The following is a 15,640-nucleotide window of genomic DNA, read 5'->3' on the forward strand; positions in this document are numbered from 1 at the left end:
GACAGAGATGGAAAGGAGGTGGCAAAGGCAAGAAAAATTTAGGAGGTGATACGGTAGGGACTGGTGATGGGCCAAATGTAGGGGAGGCAGAAACAGTCAAAGATGATTCCCAGGTGTGGAGCAGGGGAACAGAGTAGACAGCTGGGCCACATTCTGAACAAGAGAAAACAGGAAGAGGATACACAGGGAAGCCTGTTGCATTCTGTTTTAAAAAGCAAAACCAACCTGTTGCCATCAGGTTGATTCTGACTCATAGAGACACTATAGGACAGAGTAGAATGGCCCCATAGGGGTTCCAAGGCTGTAATCTTTATGGGAGCAGACTGCTGTATTTTTCTCCTACACAGCAGCTGGTGGGTTTGAACTGCCAACCTTTCTGTTAGTAGCCGAGCACTTAACCACTGTGCCACCAGGGCTCCTTAACATTCTATTTTAGACATGTTGAATTTGATGTGGCACGTGAGAGGAGAAAACACTTCACTATAATACTAAGAGGTAGGTAATACTCATATTGGAACCCTGGTGGCGCAGTGGTTAAACTCTTGGCTGCTAACCGAAAGGTTTGATAACACCAGCTGCTCCACTGAAAAAAGATGTAGCGGTCTGCTTCCATAAAGATTATAGCCTTGGAAACTGTGGGGCAGTTCTACTCTGTCCTATAGGGTCCCTGTGAGTTGGAATCAACTCAAGGGTAAACAACATTAGTATGCTTCTTTTTTTAAGAAAGAAAGCAACTATGGTACAGGTATGTTAAGTAACTTGCCCAAGGACATAGGAAATGGCAAAGTTAAATTCTAACTTGAGTTTATCTGATTCCAAAACTCTTGCACAGTCCATTACACCAACATCAGCCAACAAGTAATAGCTTGAAACCTTGGGAGTGGAAGAGCTCACCCCAGGAGAAAGTCAGTGGTATAGAAGAGCACCCTGAGGAGCACAATCATTTAACAAACTGTCTCCTGAGAGGGGCGGTCTGGGAAATGGAAGGAGAAAGAGATGAGGCCAATGCCATGAAAGCAAGGGGAAAGCAGTATTAGAAGATGGGTGTGACGAGCAGGATCAAGTCCTAAGACAGGCACCAAGGAGAGCTCACTGGATTTTGCAACCAGATACGAGAATTGCCAAGAACCATAGAACACCCAGGGCTACCGACAAGGAAGGAATCGACACAGTCAAGGCCCTGGTTTGGACTTTTAGCCTCCAGAACTGTGAGAAAATTAATTTCTGTTGTTTAAAGCCATCCACTTACGGTATTTCTGTTATAGCAGCACAGCTAACTAAGACACCTTGGTTTCGGGTTTTGAACTAATCTTGAAGAACAAGTAAATTTTTCAAAGATAGAGGGGAAATGGAGGCCATGAATAAAGGGAAGAAAGGCCAGAACAACCCACAGGTGCATGGGACAGTGAGAGTACAAACCTGACTATAACAAGCAGTAAATAAACCTGCAGACATGGGGGGGAGCACATCCCAGAGAACTGCGAAAGTCAGAGAGAAGAGCCTAAGCAGACTGCAGAGTTTTTTTGGGTTTTTTTTTTGGTAAAATGATAAGGTCCTGAGAGTGGAAGATGAGAAATTCTACTCTGACTGCACTGTAAGGAAAGCATTCTAGGTAAGGTTAGTCTGGAATTAGGGATGTTAGTTAAAGGGATTGCAGTAATCACACCACGGAGATTCTGAAGGCCCTAAACTAGGACCATGTCAACAGATATGGAGAGAAAGGAACACTTAAACGTCTCATGGGGGGGAAAAAATAGCAGACCTTGTTAAGTAACACAATCAGGGCCATAAATGTTAACAATAAATCCATCGTCAGAAGTGAGTGGAGGCAGAGCTTAACTTCCTCCCTTGATAGTAGGCTAGACTTCATGGCTTGCTTTCAAACAGTCTGGAAAGGGGAAAGCTTCGCAATGGAGAAACATGCAAACACTACCTTAACCAAGCGATAAAGGTTAACATCGCCAGTGATGTCACGTGGATGTCATGTCATCCCTGGCAGGATATGACAAGAAGAATACTTCACCTCTCTGGTATTCTTTCCAAAAACCCATGACCTCCATCTAATCATGAAAAAAAAAAAATCAGAAAACCAAGATTGGGGACATTCTAAAGGACACTTGGCCAGTATTGACAAGGCTAAAGAAAGAGTGAGAAACTGTCACAGCCCAGAGAAGACTAGGCAGACATGACAACTAAATGTAATGTGACACCCTGGATTAGATCCTGGAGGAGAAAGAGGACACTAGTGGAAAGACTGATGCAAGCCAGTAAAGTCTGGAGTTTAGTTAGTAGTCATGGATCAATGGTGGTTTCTTGGTTTTTACACCTGTACATGGCAATGTAAGACGTTAAGAATAAAGGAAACTAGGTGAGGGATATATGGAAACTCTCTGTGGTAACTTCACAACTTTTTTGTATATCTAAAATAAAAAAGTTTATTTTTAAAAAGTGAGGGACTGAGAATATTGACATCAGAATTTGAGACAGGAGGAAGTTGAATTCAAGAAATACAAATAACCCCAAGATGAACTGGAGTAGATTATGTTCTTTTCCATGAAGAACCTGCAGCACACATCATAGTGGTATAGGAATGCTGTCTTAGTTATCTACAGCTGCTATAACAGAAACACAAGTGGATGGCTTTAACAAACTGATTTATTCACTCACAGTTTAGGAGAACAGAAGTCCAAATTCAGGGTACCAGCTCCAGGGTAAGGCTTTGTCTCTGTCAGCTCTAGGGGAAGACCTTTGCCATCAGTCTTCCCCTGGTATAGGAGTTTCTCAATGCAGGGAACCCAGGTCCAGAGAACATGCTCCACTCCTGGCGCTTTTCGTTTGGTGGTAATGAGGTCCCTGTCCTCTCTACATGCTTCTTTTTTATCCCTCAAAAGAGACGGACTAAAAATACAGCCTAAACTTGTAGATCATGTCCTGCCTCATTAGCATAACTGCCTCTAATCCTGTCTCATTAACATCATAGAGGTTAAGATTTAAAACACATAAGACAATTACATCAGATCACAAGATGGAGAACAACTACACAATACTAGGCATCACGACTTTACCAAGCTGGTGCACATTTTTGGGGGACACAATTCAATCCATAACAAATTCCCTGGAATAAAGTATAATAAAGCATTGTCAAGCTGCAAAGACAGCTGGGTAAAAGCTACCACCACCGCTTACTAGCTAGGGAGTCCAAAAAAGTTACTCTAGTCTTTCTAAGCCTCAGCTTCCTCATTTGTACAATGGTGGTAACAATTCACATCCTGTATGTTCATTTATTATATAGTAGCTTTAGGATCATGGAAAAATCTCTCCCTAAACTAAAAATAAACAGCACAACTTTAAAATAATTAACGATATCAGTAACGTACCGCTGATTATAAAACAGGGTAGAAAGTTGTACTATCAGGCGAAACTCCCAATGTATGCCACTACTTCTTCCATCTGGAAAATAAACATAAAACACAATATCAGTGAAAACATTCCTTCCCAAAACTCCAAATATTGAAGAAAACTCAATAGCTTCTCAGCATAAAATAACACCATTAATATCAAAACAAACGGAGGAGATTTCTAACCTTCTGCAGCCAGTTTATACATTCTTTTTGAGGTTTTAGAAATATACGTGGTGTTCCAGAGCATTTTTAAAAAATGGTATATTGTATACAATATTTGCTAAAAAACAATATTTGCTTAAGCAAAGCGGTTGCAAATAGTTTTCTCAAATAGAACTAATGAGTGGTTCAAATAACCATAGCAAGATTAATAATAATTATCATATACACAAATATGAAGATCTAAGGATGTTCACTCAGAGTTATACATAACAAAACTTAGAAGAAACAAACACATAACCAAACCAAACGCAGTGCCGTCGAGTCAATTCCGACTCATAGCGACCCTACAGGACAGAGTAGAACTGCCCCACAGAGTTTCCAAGGAGCGCCTGGAACTGCCGGATTTGAACTGCCGGCCCTTTGGTTAGCAGCTGTAGCACTTAACCACTATGCCACCAGGGTTTCCGTACATCACATATCCATATGCCACCAATAGATGTAATGATGGAACCAGATAGTGTGAGACTACAAACAACTGGAGAACTTGCAAAGATGACTCAGAGTTTACTGCCTTCACATGCTTTCTTAGGAAATTATTTGAGGATAGGCTGCAGAAAAATGAGCAAGCAAACCTGGAAACTTAAAGACATGGGATCCAGGAAACAAAGGCTCCAACCCAGGAGACTAATGACAGGAAGCCCCAGGCCACTGGGCAGCAGACCTAGAGAGCAGCCTGTTTAGACTGGAGCAAGAGGGTAGAGAGTTTGGGGAGCAGGAATCTGAGAAAAGGTATTTCAGAGCTTTGATACTATCCTTGAGAAATGGAGCAACTCAAATAGGTGATAAAGGCAGATAATGCAGGAAAAAAGACAATTAGAAACTCTAGGGGTTAGATAGGAAATGAAATCCTGGTTGCAAAAGAAACCTATTTTAATATAATCAAAACAAACCCTTTACTGACTTCCTATGTTTAGGATCAACTTGAGATAAAGGGAAAGCTAATATGATTACTGAGTAAAATATGAATATTTAAAAATATGGGCAATACAAAAATACAAGTACAAATGACAGAAATTGAGAAGCAAAGTGGGAGAGAAGTAGAAGGGAGATTAAAAAAAAAAAAACACCATTGTCATCAAGTCGATTCCGACTCACAGGAACACTACAGGACAGAGGAGAACTACCCCATAGGGTTTCAAAGGAGCAACTTCCGGATTCCAACTGCTAACCTTTTGGTTAACAGCCATAGCACTGAGCCACTGTGCAACCAGGGCTCCTCTAATACCTCCACTTCAGAAGTATCAAGAAATCCTATAAAACCAGAGATAAAGGTATCTGAAGTTTTAAAGGCAACAAAGAATTAAAAATACTGTAACTACATTGAGAGGAAGAAGGGAAGAGAAATAGCTGTAAGAGTTAAAGTTTTATCCATCATAGCAAGAAGATAACACCAAAAAAAAAAAAAAAAAAAACCAAAGCTGTTGCCATCAAGTCACTTCCAACTCACAGAGACTCTATAGGACAGAGTATAACTGCCACATTTAGGGTTTCCAAGGAGCACCTCATGGATTTCAACTGCCAACCTTTTGATTAGCAGCCATAGCTCACCATAGTTCTTAGCCACTGCACCACCAGGGCTTCAAAACTGACAAATGAAGATGTGGTAGATTCAAAAGATGGGCAGCATCAACTCCTTCCCTTCCTGCATGTACAATAATGCTCCTCTTATCAAGAGGTGGTGTCTTAATTCCCCTCCCCTTAAATCCTGGCTGGCCTTAGTGACTCACTTGACCGATGGAATGCAATGGAAGTGACATTCTGGGTCTTCTGAGGCTAGGTCATAAGAAGCCTTGAATCTTCTTACAGAATGGTCTTTTGGAATGCTTGCTCTTGGGGTGCTCCATCTCAGAACAGAGTTGTCAGGCTATGAAAAGCCCAAGCTACGTATAGGGTCACATATAGGCATTGGTGGCTTAGTGGTAGAAATCTCACCTTCCATGCAGGAGACCTGGGTTAGATGGCTGGCAATGCGCCCCATGTGCAGCCACCACCCATCTGTCAGTGGTTGTTTGCATGTTGCTATGATGCTTATAAGGACCCCTGGTGCTGCAGTGGTTAAACCCTCAGCTGCTAACCAAAAATTTAGTGATTCAAACCTACCAAACTCTGCAGAAGAAAGGTGTGGCAATCTGCTTCTGTAAAGATTAACCACATGGGAAACCCTATATAGGGTGGCTATGAGATGGAATCAACTCAGTGGCAATGGGTTTCTGGATGATGCATCTGATGTTGAGTAGGTTTCAGTGGACCTTCTAGACTAAGACAGACTAGGAAGAAGGGCCTAGTGATCTACTTCTGAAAATCTTCCAGTGAAAACCCTGTGTATTACAATAGTTTGATCCACAACCAATTATGGGGATGACGAGGACTGGGCAGCATTGCATTCCCTTCTGCATGGCGTCATCTGCCTTCACATCATGAGCCAGGGGCCAACTTGGGGACAGCTAACAACAGCACTCTATAGACAACACCAGCTGAGCTCCCAGAAAAAAGCATCAACTGCCAGCCATGTGAGTGAGCCCCTCTTGGAAGTCCAACCCAACTGGGCCTTCAAATGACTCCAGCCTCAACTGCCATTTAACAGCACCCACAGGAGAGACCTCCACTTGGCTTCTTTCTTTCTTCCTCTCTTTTCCTCCCTTCCTCCCTCCCTCCTTTCTTCCTTCCTTCCTATCTTTCTTAGTAAAGTTAAGAACTCATGAATCAATGGGTTTAAATCAACTGTAGTCATTATTGCTATTGGCGATCAAAATGTCACATCTTTATCCAATGAAGTCCCTTTATGTTGATTCCTCTCCTTCTGACAAACCCATTCAACTTTGACAGATTGCTTTCTGACACAAGATTACCAGGCTTATTTTGTTGTATGAAATACTTTAATATGTGAAATTTAACATTTATTTTTATCCTGTTTTTGTAATACAGATTATACACTCACATGTAGAATATTATTTTTGACTCACACACACATAAACATACACACATAAGGGAAAAAGTAAACAGGATATACACCTAAATGTAAATGGTAACGAAGTAAACAATATAAAAAATGATCTCTGGGTTGATTATATTATCTTTTTGTTTGTGAATATTTTCTAATTCTCAAATGAAAATGAATTCTCTAATTAATTTTAAAAACAGTCCCTATTTTTTATTTACCATAGCATTTTAACTTACAATATTGTTGTAAAGGGCCTTAATTTTCCATTTCAATAAACAACCATTGTTGCCCAAATGTGTACTCTTTTGGTTCCCTTTCTACCTTTCTGGAGTTCTCCTTTGCCTCTTTTAGATCATCCTTCTTCCGGTCTCTGATCCTGGCTATACCACCCCTCCTGTAGACAAACCTTTATTTCTAATGGCCTGTGGGTCACTTTCCCTTAGCATACTCACGTATCACCACAGACCTCACCACATCTAAAAGTTATCTTCTTCTCAAACTGGATCTCCCATTTCCTCCCATAGTATCACATACTTCTAGTGCTCTGGGTCATTTTGGCCTGTTCTTTCCCTTAAATTAAATACCATGCTCCGTTGACTGCAAAAATGGCTTTTAGATTTGTTTCTCCTTCTTTTTTTCTTTTTTTTCATTAATACAACCACTAACATCACTACCGAAATTACATTCTTCATTATCTCTCACTTGCATAACATCATCAGATTTATCTTTCTAAAACGCCAGTTGTATCAGGTTATTTTCTGGCTAAAGGTCGTAAAACTACTCAATAAAACATAACAATCCAAGGCTAGTGAGTTAGAACTTTTATTCCAGAAGGTGTTTCTATCTTACTCATTCAAATTTACAGCAACAACTCCCATACAAATCCCATGCCCTGGTCAATCCAAGTCCTTAATCTCACTCATAAAGACCTGATATTTTCTCCTCTGTGCCTTTCCTAGGTATTCTGACTTAAGAGGCCTTTTCTACTTTTTTCTGCCATTCTAAGTAAGAATTTTTTTTTGAGGGGTGGGGAGGGGAGAGCGAGGCTGTGTTTAGGTCCCACCTATCACAAAAGCTCTCTTAAGCAAAAAAAAAAAAAAAAACCATTGGTGTCGAGTCGATTCCAACGCATAGAGATCCTATAGGGTAGAGTAGAGCTGGCCCATGCTATTTCCAAGGAGTGCCTGGTGGATTTGAACTGCTGAGCTTTTGGTTAGCAGCTGTAGCACTTAACCACTATGCCACCAGGGTTTCCATTCTAGCAGCAGTAGGTGCACAATAGTTTTACTTGTCTTTGCCCCTACTTTCTAAGCCTCTGGTCTCAGCCCCTGTCAGCAGTTAGAACTTATCTTTCCCATGGTAAGAAAATCAAGATTTTCATAATTACTGGATAAAAGAATTTTCTTCTAAGCTCTGGAAGGGATCAGACAAATCCTATTTTGTTTGCCCCTTTTTTTACAGAGTCATGCAGAGACCACAGCAAGTGTGTATTTTACTAAAGACAAAGCTCCTTAAAGGTAGATGGTAAAAGTGGAAACACCATGTTGATGAGAAGTCAGTTGCAAGATTTGTCATAATTTACTAGCAATAAAGTATCAAAGTTTGAAATCTGTTTAAATATCTCAGAACAGATTTAATCTTTTCCTTTTTATACTATCTATCTCACTTGCATTCCAGTAGATATAGGTGAGTGGAATGGAAGGGGATAAAGTAACAAGAACAAATTGTACATAACCTGAAGCTTATCTAATGGCTACTCATGCCTCTAGAAATACACCCCACACGTGAGTGCTAGCTGTTGTGGGTGTAGGATGAAGAAGATTGGGAGTCATTGGCATACAGGACAAGAAAATATAGAAGCAAGACTAACCAGTTTTCATCGAGTCAGTTTCAACTCAGGGCTACCCCATGTGTGTCAGAGTAGATCGGGGCTCCATAGGGGTTTTCAATGGCTGACTTTTTGGAATTAGATCACCAACACTTTCTTCTGAGGTACCTCGGGTAGAGCTGAACCTCCAACCTTTCAGTTAGCAGTGGAGTATGTTACCATTTCACCAGGCAGAGACTCCAGAACCAAGACTACTGAAGCAGTTCTACACCCCAGTGTGGCTCATAGCAATTTTGAACTAAGAGGGTGGGGAGCAGGGGATAAGGATATAAAATACCGATGTCTTCAATTAAGGAGCTAAGATTTAAATATAGGAAAGTATTAAAAAATACAATGTATACCAAACAACAGAACAGTACTCCTGTAGTAATTTAGGGAATGGAAAGATCACTGCGTTAATTTCTAGTAATCTTTTTTTTTTTCTGATTATAGATGTTTTTTAAAAATCGAGTTTGTAGAGCTAATTTAGTAAGTATAAAGTTCTCTATATCTGATCCTCCAGAAATAACTACTGATAATACTTGACGTATATTCACACAGTTTATATAAATAGTGAATACATTCTCTTACATATATTTATGCCTTTTTGTATTATCTAGGAGATTTTTGGGGGAGCCCTGGTGGCACAGTGGTTACATGACTGGCTGCTAAGCAAAAGGCTGGCAGTTCGAATCCACCAGGCACTCCTTGGAAACCCTATCGGGCAGTTCTACTCTGTCTTACAGGGTTGCTGTGAGTCAGAATCGACTTGGCAGCAATGGGTTTTGTTTTTGGTTTTGACTGAGAGTATTGTGCTAAATACTATGCTACCACCAATGGCTCCGAGTGGGAATGTACCCTTTCCCACCCGCATTGTTACTGGGTGCCATCAAATCAATTTTCACTTACAGCTACCCCATGTGACAGAGTAGAACTGTCCCATAGGGTTTTCTAGGTTGTAATCTTTATGAAAGCAGATTGCCAAGTCTTTCACACACACAGCCACTGGGTGAGTTCAAACCACCAACCTTTTGGTTAGCAGCCAAGCACTTAATTGCTGCACGCCAGGGCATATTAGTAGAAGATAAACTCTGGGCAACCCAAATTAGAACCTTGTATAAAAATATGGCTGTGTTCTACAGTAGCAATAATGAGGCCGTTTTTATAGGTGATTTAGGGTTTTGTAGACTGATCCAGAGCCTTAACACATTACTATGGGAAAGCCTTTCAGAGGACCCATCAAACTAGAAATGAGTTTGGAGAACAAAATCCATGCCTATATTTATAACTGTTTCCTTAACTTAAATCATTCAAAGCTTTTGGATATTAAATTACAAGATCAGGTTTGAGCTAACACACAGGATGGGGTTGTCAAATCAGACTCATATGAAACAGTGATCTTACCTAGAATCAAGCTTTACTAAATGTTACAAAGATATGCCCTTCAAAAGATGCAGGTAAGGCAGAAAGAGGTCTGGGACATCAAGGGGAGTCGCAACCCAGGTCCTTCCTGCATTTAACAGACAGCTCTGGCTCAAAATAGATGCGTGCTCAACTACATGAGGGTTACAAAGTTCCTTACACAGCAGGGAAAGTCCAAATTACAAAACATCTCCATTTTATACCCCCAGAAAGTTGTACAGCCTACATGACATTCTCCAAGAAGCCATGCCTCATAGATACTGAGTTCTCTTCAGTATAAATAATCCTTAGACAAGGACATTCTGCTAAGAGCATTTCAGAGTTAAGGTATCTTCTTCTGAACAAATATCAGTACTCTATTTACCCAGGAGGCATTGGTGGTTCAGTGGTAGTCCAGTTGGCACCATGATTAAACACTTGACTGCTAACCAAAAGATCAGCAGTTCAAACTCAACAGTCACTCTGCAGATGAAAGATGTAGCAGTCTGCATTCCTAAAGATTTACAGCCCTGGAAACCCTGTGGTGGTTTCTATCTTTCAGAGTTGCCATGAGTCGGAATTGATTTTAGGGCAACAGGTTGGTTTATGCAGAAGATCAGGTTCAATTTCCTGCCAATGCACCTCAGGAGCAGGCACCACTCATCTGTCATTGAAGGCTTGCATGTTGTCATAATGCTGAGCATGTTTCAACAACGTTTCCAGACTAGGACAGACTAGAGAGAGAGAGCTGGAGATCCGTTTCCGAAAACCACCCAGTGAAAACCCTACGGATCACAATAGTCTAATCTGTAATCAATCATGGGGATGGAGCAGAACTGTTTTATCCTGTTGTGTATGGGGTCTCCACGAGTGGGGGCTAACTCTATGGCAGCTAACGACAACATTTACCCACGTAGATTAAACTGGGTTAGTAGCCACATTTTCTTCTCCCTTTCCTCCAAGGAAGTGAATTGATTGTCAGGCCAGCTGCTTGCACATAATCCTCCCAGGGTTACTTAAAAACTTGATGACATAGCTTACTCTTAGTTACCCATTGTCTAGTCCTCAGTACTGGACCTAAATAAATAATTTCAACAAAATTGTTAAATCATAGAAGCTCAGAATAAGAATGGAACTTTAAAGATTATTTAGTGCAAGCACCACCCAAAGCTTCTACCCTATTATATCTATTTGATTGAAATATGCTATGGTAGAACAGCACATTTAAAAGCTAGGCCAGGACTTCCTGCCAACATGGTGCCATAGAGAGAAGCACCACGACATCCCTCCACAGCAAAGACTCAAAAAACTAAGTAAAACAGAGACAAACAGCATTCCTGCAACCTGGGTGTTAAATGAAGAGATAAAGAACTCACCCAAACATCGAATGCGATAAGAAACTGACAGAGGACAGAGAATGAGGAGAGATAAGAGCGAAGGGCCCCTATCAGCTAAGGTAGCACAGATCTGCCATCTTGGACCCCTGTCAGTGACTGACAGACAGGAAGCACGGGAGAGCAGCTTCATGGAGCTCCCAGCAGGAAACAGAACACCCGGAAACCAGTGATACATGCTTTCCCACCCCGCATCCTCACCTTGCTGCTCTACCTCCAAGCTTCCTGGCTGGTTGTGGTGGATCGGCTGACCAGGAAGTGCCACATCCTTGCTGCCTGGTCCACCCCACCCACATTGGAGATCAGCAGGCAGGGGGTACAGGAAAGTAGCTTCATGAAGTTCCGAGCAGGAGACAGGGCACCCAGGAACAAATAATACACACTTTCATAACCCCCACCCTTCTTATCTTCCTCCTTTAGGCCTCCTCTACTTCCAATCAGCCACAGTCTCTTGGCCAGGAGGCAACTGCTTTGGTCTCAGAGTACGTGGATTCGCCTGGCCTGCACTGGACAGCCCTCTTAGCTGGTGTTGCTTCTTTCTGTTTCTTTTGGTTTCTTCCATGTCTCCAACCATCTCCCCCTCCTTTCTCTTGAACATCTGGCTCCGTGTGACATTTTTGCTTCTTCTTGAAAGGCTGTGAAGCCCCGCTCAGCTGGGGAACCACTGCCCCAGCCTGTGACACCACGCCTTTTTTTTTTTTTGCTTGCTTTGTTTCATTTTGCTTTGTTCTGATATGTTTTGTTTTGTTTGTTTTCATTTTCTTTTCATGGCTTGGGAGCCCTTTCTAGCCAGGCTGCACTGCACAGCTTAGGAGTCACTCCCCCAATCTGCGCAGCCACATAGGTGGGATCCCTGGGGGCATTTCTTTTTTTCTTTTCTTTCTCTTTTTCCCTTTCTGTCTTTCTCAGTTCTTGTCTCTGTATACTTACCTTCTTTTCCTGTCTCCTCAATACATGGTGCTGTGTGACATCTATACTGCCTCCAGTCATGCTATACTGCACAGCCTGGGAACCATTTCTCCAGTCTTTGCAGCCCCACTGGTGCGACTCCTGGGGTTTTTCTTTTCTTTTCCAAATTTTTATCTAGTTTTTTTTCTTTTTCCCTTTTTTGCTTTTCTCCATTTCTCGGTTTCTCATCTTTCCACTGCAATGGCAAGCTCCATAAGCACCTTTTTTTCCTTTGTTAGTTTGTTTTTGGCTCCTGTTTCTCTCTCTTCTCTCTCCTCTTTCCCATGCCCCTATTAGCTCTACACATCACAACCTCCCACCTCTTTCCTGCCTACCTGCACCATGCGCTGAACATCACAACCGTTAGCAGCACAGGTAAGTTGTACTGGAACCTGGCCAGCCCTGATTCCTGGCCCATGCTGTTGGCCCTAGTATGTGCCACCAACAGCCTATCCCAGTCCCCCCCTTCAGCTGGATTTGCCATGCTGCACCATAGCTGAGTGACGGGCCCTCCCCACTGGACAAGGAGGTGAAAAGTATCATGACTACAGACAAGCAAACAACAAAGAACGTACAGCCTGCCTGCTCAGACATAACCATATATGACAAAAAAGCAGGATGAAACAAACAAATCTACAGTCAAGAAATGAAGAAAATAACTACTCAATGTCCTGAAGAAGCAGACAATGTCAAAACATAGAAAAAAAGGACAGGATAGTTCCAGTAAGCATTGAAAATAAAACACCAGACAAGTTTTCAGTAGAAGAAAAGTCACTAGAACTACCTGACAGGGAACTCAAATCTCTAATATTTAGAGCAATCTAAGAGTTGAAGCAGAAAAAAGACAAAAATGAGGAAAAAATAGACAAATTTATGGAAAAAGCAGACAAATTCATGGAAAATACAGACCGAAAAATGGAATAATTCAGGAAAATAATACAGGAACAAAATGCCAAAATAAATTCACAACTAGAAATCATAAAAAACAACAATTAGAAATCCAAAAGATAATGAACAAGATTTCAGAAATAGACAGAGTCATAGAAAGCTGAGGGGCAGATTTGAAATGATGAAAGACAGGATGAGTGAAACTGAAGACAAAAACTTGGCTACAACTCTGCTTGAGGAAAATCAGAAAACAGAATGAAGAAACCCTGAGAGTTATGTGGGACACAATCAAAAGCAAAAATTTGCGAGCAATTGGAGTTCCAGACCAGGGAGAGAAAGCAGAAAACACAGAGAGGAATATCAAAGAATTACTGACAGAAATCTGCCCTAATATCATGAAGGATGAAAAGCTGACCATCTGAGAAGCTTAACGAACCCCATATAGAATAGACAACAAAAGAAAAAGACCAAGGCATAATATCATAATCACGCTCCCTAAGACCAAAGACAAAGAAAAAATCCTGAGAACAGCTTGAGAAAAACAAAAAGCCACATAAAGAGGAGGAATGATAAGACTAAGCTCTGATTATTTGGCAGAAAATATGCAGGCAAGAAGGCAATGGGATAACATACATAAAACCTTGGACAAAAAAATTGCAAACCAAGAATAATATATCTGCAAAAGTTTCATTCAAATATGATAGAAAAATTAGGACATTATCAGATAAACAGAAATTAGGGAATATGTAAAAACCAAACCAGCCTTACAAGAATCTACGCTGCAAGAATGTACCAGCCGGATACCAATCGACGAAATGAACTCTCAAGGACTATCCAAAACCAAAGGAATTGCAGCAGGGAACCAGAGAGGTTAATCCATAAATGACAACAATGTCAGAACAATAAAAGAGGAAATAAACAGTATATGTATAGAACTTTCTAATGGAGAGGAAGGCAAGGCGATACCAAGTAATAATATACCGGCTCAAACCTAGGATGACAAGGCTAAATTTCAAGGTAACCACAAAGAAAGTTAACAAACCTAATCAGCAAAATAAAGAAGAAAAACACAAAAGCCTCCATAAAAACAAAATCTGCAAAAATAACAGAAATGAAAAAGAAATCCACAAACAAAAGGAATTCAGCACAGGAGAGTAAGAGGAATAAAGAAAATGTTAGCACCACAAAAAAAAAAAAAAAAAAAAAAACACTCCAAAATGACAGCAATAAGCTAACACTTATGAGTAACTACACTGAATGTAAATGACCTAAATGCACCCATAAAGAGACACAGAGTGACAGAATGGATAAATAAAACAGGATCTATCAATATTCTGTCTACAAGAGATACAACTTAGAAACAAAGATGTAAATTTATTAAAAATCAAAGGATGGGAAAAAATATATTGTACAAATAACTACCAAAAAAGATCAGGAGTGGCAATACTAATCTCAGATAAGATAGACTTTAAAACAAAATCCATCATAAAATACAAAGAAGGGCACTACATAATGATTGAAGGGATGATCCATCATGATGACTTAACCATGATACACATCTACACACCTAAAATGACAGGGCTCCATAATACATAAAACAAACTCTTAACAGCAGTGAAAAGAGAAATTGACAGTTCCAAAATAATAGTAGGAAACTTCAACACACCACTCTTGCTAAAGAACAGAACATCTAGAAAGAAATTCAACAAAGATATGGAAGAGCTAAAGAGCACAATCAGCCAACTTGACCTCATAGACATATATAGAACACTCCATCCAACAGCTGCACAGTACACGTTCTTTTCCATCTCACATGGAACGTTCTCCAGAACAGGCTACAGAGCAACCCTCAACAAAATCCAAAACACTGAGGTAATACAAAGTATCTTCTCTGACCACAACACCATCAAAGTAGAAATTAACAACAGGAAGAGTAAGAAAAAAAAATCAGTTATATGGAAACTAAATAACACTCTGCTTAAAAACCACTGGGTAAATAGAAGAAACCAAAGATAGAAACAAAAAATTCCTGGAATCGAACGACAATGAAAACACATCATACCAAAACCTTTGGGACGCAGCAAAGGCAGTGCTCAGAGGTCAATTTATACCACTAGATGCACACATCAAAAAAGAAGAAAGGAACAAAATAAAACATTAGCTACACAACTTGAACAAATAGAGAACAGCAAAAGAAGCCCACAGCCACCAGAAGAAAGGAAATAATAAAGATCAGAGCAGAAATAAATGAAATAGAGAATAGAAAAACAATAGGAAAAATCAACAAAACCAGAAGTTCGTTCTTTGAAATGATCAACAAAACTGACAAACCACTGGCCAAACTGACAAAAGAAAAACAGGAGCGAACACAAATAACCCAAATAAGAAACGAAATGGGGGACATTACAACAGACCTAGCTGAAATAAAAAGGATCATAAGAGACTATTATGAAAAACTATACTCCAAGAAATTTGAAAACCTAGAGGAAATGGACAAATTTCTAGAGACACAGAACCTGCCCAGACTAACACAAAATGACGTTGAAAATCTGAGCAGACCCATAAACAGAGAAGAGAT

At 40.4% G+C, this 15,640-nt stretch overlaps 2 protein-coding genes across 3 annotated transcripts in view; one reads left to right on the forward strand and one right to left on the reverse strand.

The window, feature by feature from the left end:
* ALG14 (ALG14 UDP-N-acetylglucosaminyltransferase subunit) overlaps positions 1–15,640 on the forward strand; it is a 925,968-nt gene that overhangs the window by 553,460 nt on the left and 356,868 nt on the right. The window lies entirely within an intron of this gene.
* The window catches only part of LOC126073262 (TLC domain-containing protein 4-like), a 96,031-nt gene that overhangs the window by 14,906 nt on the left and 65,485 nt on the right, over positions 1–15,640 (reverse strand). For both annotated transcript variants that reach the window (XM_049879728.1, XM_049879729.1), the window contains one exon: positions 3,378–3,450. In XM_049879728.1, coding sequence (XP_049735685.1) covers positions 3,378–3,450 — 73 coding nt within the window. The remainder of the gene's footprint in view (positions 1–3,377; positions 3,451–15,640) is intronic.

Source organism: Elephas maximus, chromosome 3, assembly GCF_024166365.1.
Source record: "Elephas maximus indicus isolate mEleMax1 chromosome 3, mEleMax1 primary haplotype, whole genome shotgun sequence".
In the NCBI taxonomy this organism is placed as follows: Eukaryota; Metazoa; Chordata; class Mammalia; order Proboscidea; family Elephantidae; genus Elephas; species Elephas maximus.